The following is a 4,256-nucleotide window of genomic DNA, read 5'->3' on the forward strand; positions in this document are numbered from 1 at the left end:
CTCTTTCTTTAGTGGGAGAAAAGGGGATGGAGTTACAGCCAACTGTTGCTTCCTTTTATTGAGCACTTAAAATGTGCCGGGGTCAGTGGCAAACACTGTACATGCATCGTCTCACGTGATCTTCACGCCACTGCCTAAGACAAGCACTGACAAGTCCCAGTATAAAGACGGGGACACTGAGGAGACAAGTCTTACACTTCTTGTAGGATTTGCCCCTCATATTTCTAGACTTCTTGGCTCATGCTTTTAAGCAGTACTCTTACTGGCTCTTCTCAGCTAACTCACCAGGAACCTTACTTGACCCTGAGCACCCCCATGGGCGTGTGTCAGGAATGTGAAGCTCATCCACCATCAGAGAGTAAGGTAACAAACTGTTGAGCTAATGGACAGTGTGATGTTACCGGTAAATTTTTCTCTTTTATCAGAGTAACCAGGGAGCACAGGGAAATGCTGGCCAAATTGGCCAAACAGAACACCAACAAGGCCAAAGACTCCTTACGGAAGGTTCGTACCAACGCAATGAATAAGCTGAAGAAATCAAAGGACAAAACCTCAGAGGACACCATTCGACTCATAGAAAAGCAGGTACTGTTCCCAGCAGATGCCATGCTTCTGTATCTGACCCAGGGACTCACTTATTCGTGTCTAAAGTGAGGAAAATGAGGACAAGATACAGCACCCTGGTCCTTCATTGATGTGATTTTTGTTGACTGGGTCTCTGTCCTGGGCCTCGCCCTGTGCTGGGCCCTGGGATTAGGGAGGAGGAGGAGATCTGCTGACCTTTCAGTGTGTTCCAGGTTCTGCCAAACACTTTCCATCACTTCATTTATCCTCGTCACTACAAAGCTGTGACGGGTAGGCAGCAAGGAAATAAGTCCAAGGAAGTTGAATGTCTTGCTCAAAGTCATACTGCTGATAAAAGGTAAAATGGGATCCAAAGACAGGTAGACTGACTTCAGAGCCTATATACATTATTGCTCTCCTGTCTGAGGTTGGTGGTCTGGGTGCTGAGAAGTGAGAACTTAACAGTGTTCTTGGTGTGCCCAGTGGTGGCACTTACACCTGTCACTGGAAACAAAGGGGACATGTATAATACTTTCAGTCATAAAGGTGGAAGAAGGGGAGGGGAGAGGGGAGGGGAGGGGAGAAAGAATCTTCCCTGGCTGGTTTGGGTCAGTGGATAGAGCATCGGCCTTCGGACTGAAGGGTCCCAGGTTTGATTCTGGTCTAAGGGCACATGCCTTGGTTGCTGGCTCAATCCCCAGTAGGCGTACAGGGGGCAGCCAATCAATGATTCTCTCTCATCATTGATCATTCTATCTCTCTCTCCCTCTCTCTTCCTCTCTGAAATCAATAAAAATATATTTTTTAAAAAAGAAAAGAAAGAAATCCAACCAGGAAATGACAGTGGCCTGACCTGGGTGGTACAAGTGGAATTAAGGTAGGAAGATGAACTTAACAGTATTTAGGAGATAGAATTTATGATGTTGAGTGTGCTGTAAAGTGCTCACCCAAAGCCACCTTGTCCACAATAAAAGCGTTAGTTTAAGTAAGATTTTGAGCAGGATGTGGACCAAGAGGGAAGGAGCGGAAGGCAGGATACCTGGAGGAGGCCGTACATGGACTCCCTGCTCCTCTTCTCCTGGGCCAGCTAGTCATAGGCCAGGCCAGACAGTCCCCCAGGGGAGAATTTTCGGTGGATTCTTGGGGCTAGCTCCTGAATTTTCTGTTTCAGCAGGTCTGCCCAGGAATGTGTATTTTTAAAAAGTTGCCTAGGTCAGTGGTTGGCAAACTGTGGCTTGCGAGTCACATGCGGCTCTTTGACCCCTTGAGTGTGGCTCTTCCACAAAATACCAACTTCTGCGCATGGACCACAAAGTTTCAATCACACTGTACATGCGCGCCCACACGTGGTATTTTGTGGAAGAGCCACACTCAAGTGGCCAAAGAGCCACATGTGGCTTGTGAGCTACAGTTTGCTGACCACTGGCCTAGGTGATTCTGCAAAAGCAGACAAGGTGTGGCAAGGCACCTGAGTTTAAAAGAGATTGTTCTGCAGTCGGTGTCCTGTGGCATTGGGGAGGTTACACGACTCCTCAGCCTGTTTCTTCTGTAACAAGGGATGTGTAATTCCTGCCGTGAGGGTTGCCCTGGGGCTGCTAGAAGTACCATTACCTGACACCCAGACCCTCAAAGCTCCCTTCTTGCCATCCCTGCATCAGCTGACAGAGATTCAGAGGCTGGCTGGCCTCTCTGAGCCCTGATCAGTCCTGGGAGAGTCCAGGTCTGGCTCCCGCTGAGCCAGCTCCTTGTCCATCTCCCCCGGGCTTTCATCTCTTCAGCTGACACTTGGCACCTTGGTTGCTTCCTGGTGGTAAGTCCTCACTCAGCAAATCTGGGCATCTGCCTCAGGGACCAGAGCCTGTGCTCCTTGCAAAAGAGAATGATCGGATAACCAGCTCTCCTGAGGAAAACCCCTTGACAATGACCTTGCTGGAAGCCTTCTGTCCTTGGCACCTGGCTTCTCACCGTCCTTTTCAGATTAGATATTTTATTCAGTGCTTGTTACTGTACATTATCTTTCAAAGTAACTTTATTCTTTTTTTCTGATACTAAACTAATCCATGTTTCGTATCAATTTTTTTTAATTAAGAAGAAAGTAAGTGAAATTTCATCACTCAGAGATGACTATTATTAACATTCAAATTATTTCTGTAAGCATTTATGTAATATTACAAGAAAAAAGATCCTACTATATATTTATTTCACCACAATCTTTATTACTGAGATATTATCATTTAAATATTCTGCCATTATTGATAAAAACTTTTTACTGTCATGTGGCTCAAAGTTCAGTAAGAAAATAGAAGACAATTTTGTACACACTTCATTTTGTTCTTTTTTTCCTGACAGAAGGCACCGATATGCAGTTTTTGGTATATGTTTTTATTTAAGTTAAACAGGCAGGGGCTGATTGTTGCTTTATCAAGCAGTTTTTAAAATATATTTGTTTACTTTGTTCCTGATTATCAAAGTATTGTAGAAAATGCAGAGAGTTCAGAAGACTGTTTTAAAAAATGGGGAAAAATTCACCCCATGATCCCACATTGCAGGAACAACTGCTTGTAATATTTTGGAATCCCCCCCCCCCTTTTTTTTTAAACTACATAGTTTTAAACATGATTGAGAACATGTACTGTACATGCAATTTGTATACAGATTTTTATTTTCTGTTTGGCATTAAAACCATTAGCATTTTCTTGTGTCTTAAAAATCTCTTTATAAACAGACATTTCTAATGGTTGCAAAACAGTCTGTCGTCATACCATAATTCACTTTTGTAAGCCCTGTTGTTGGACATTTAGTTTGTTTAAACGTTTTTGTTATTTTAAGTAAGGTTGCAGTGAATATTTTTATACACACATCTTTGTTGAGATAATTTCCCTAGGATACAGTCCCAGGTGTGGAATTACAGCGCAAAGGGAATGCCTGTTTTAAGGTTCTTGGTACAGAATGCCTAAATCACTCATGGGTTTTTAGAATATGTGTATTTAATATTTTTTTGGCCTTTTCTAATCCCTAATATTTGAACCTAGAACTTTTAATGTGAGCTTAAAATGTTGCTTACATTAGGAGTGTTGCTTTTATTTCCACACTCCATTGGAAAGATTAAGTTATTCTTTGTATAAATCCATACAATTTTTCTAGAGGATAGTATGGCAGTGTATACCAAAATCCATACATTTCTGATTCACTGACTTGGGAATTTATCTAAAATAAATTGTCAAAAATCTTATCTATAGGAGTGTGTGTGTTGATTATGTATAATTGTAGAAAACTGGAAACTGTCTAAGTTTCTAACAGTGGGAAAATAAGTTGTTTTACATTCCTTAACTGGAGTCTACATATAGCAACAACTATAAGAATATTTTACAGATGTACTTTTTTTTTGAATTTATTTTTTAAAGGTAGATTACATAACAGTATTATCATATGATTTTATTTTTATAATGAAGAGTTTCATGTACATAAAAAGATTGGCAGCCTATCTTCTTAAATGTTAATAGTGGTTATTTCAGGTAATGGGATTATAGACAATTTTAATTTTATACTTAGAGATTTTCTTAATTTTTAAAAAAATTTCCAAATGTCTTTTGAGGTCATACATTTCAAAATTCTGTCATAAAAATGTTTTGTCTTCGGTCTATAAGAAGGAAATTATTCTGTGGTGGGTTCTTTCCCTGCAGTCATGTCTA

At 41.0% G+C, this 4,256-nt stretch overlaps 1 protein-coding gene across 1 annotated transcript in view; it reads left to right on the top strand.

Annotated features, from left to right (window-relative positions):
- MRRF (mitochondrial ribosome recycling factor) overlaps positions 1–4,256 on the top strand; it is a 47,996-nt gene that overhangs the window by 39,133 nt on the left and 4,607 nt on the right. Inside the window, exon 6 of the mRNA XM_006774010.2 lies at positions 426–585. Coding sequence (XP_006774073.1) covers positions 426–585 — 160 coding nt within the window. The remainder of the gene's footprint in view (positions 1–425; positions 586–4,256) is intronic.

Source organism: Myotis davidii, unplaced genomic scaffold (genome assembly GCF_000327345.1).
Source record: "Myotis davidii unplaced genomic scaffold, ASM32734v1 scaffold964, whole genome shotgun sequence".
In the NCBI taxonomy this organism is placed as follows: domain Eukaryota; kingdom Metazoa; phylum Chordata; class Mammalia; order Chiroptera; family Vespertilionidae; genus Myotis; species Myotis davidii.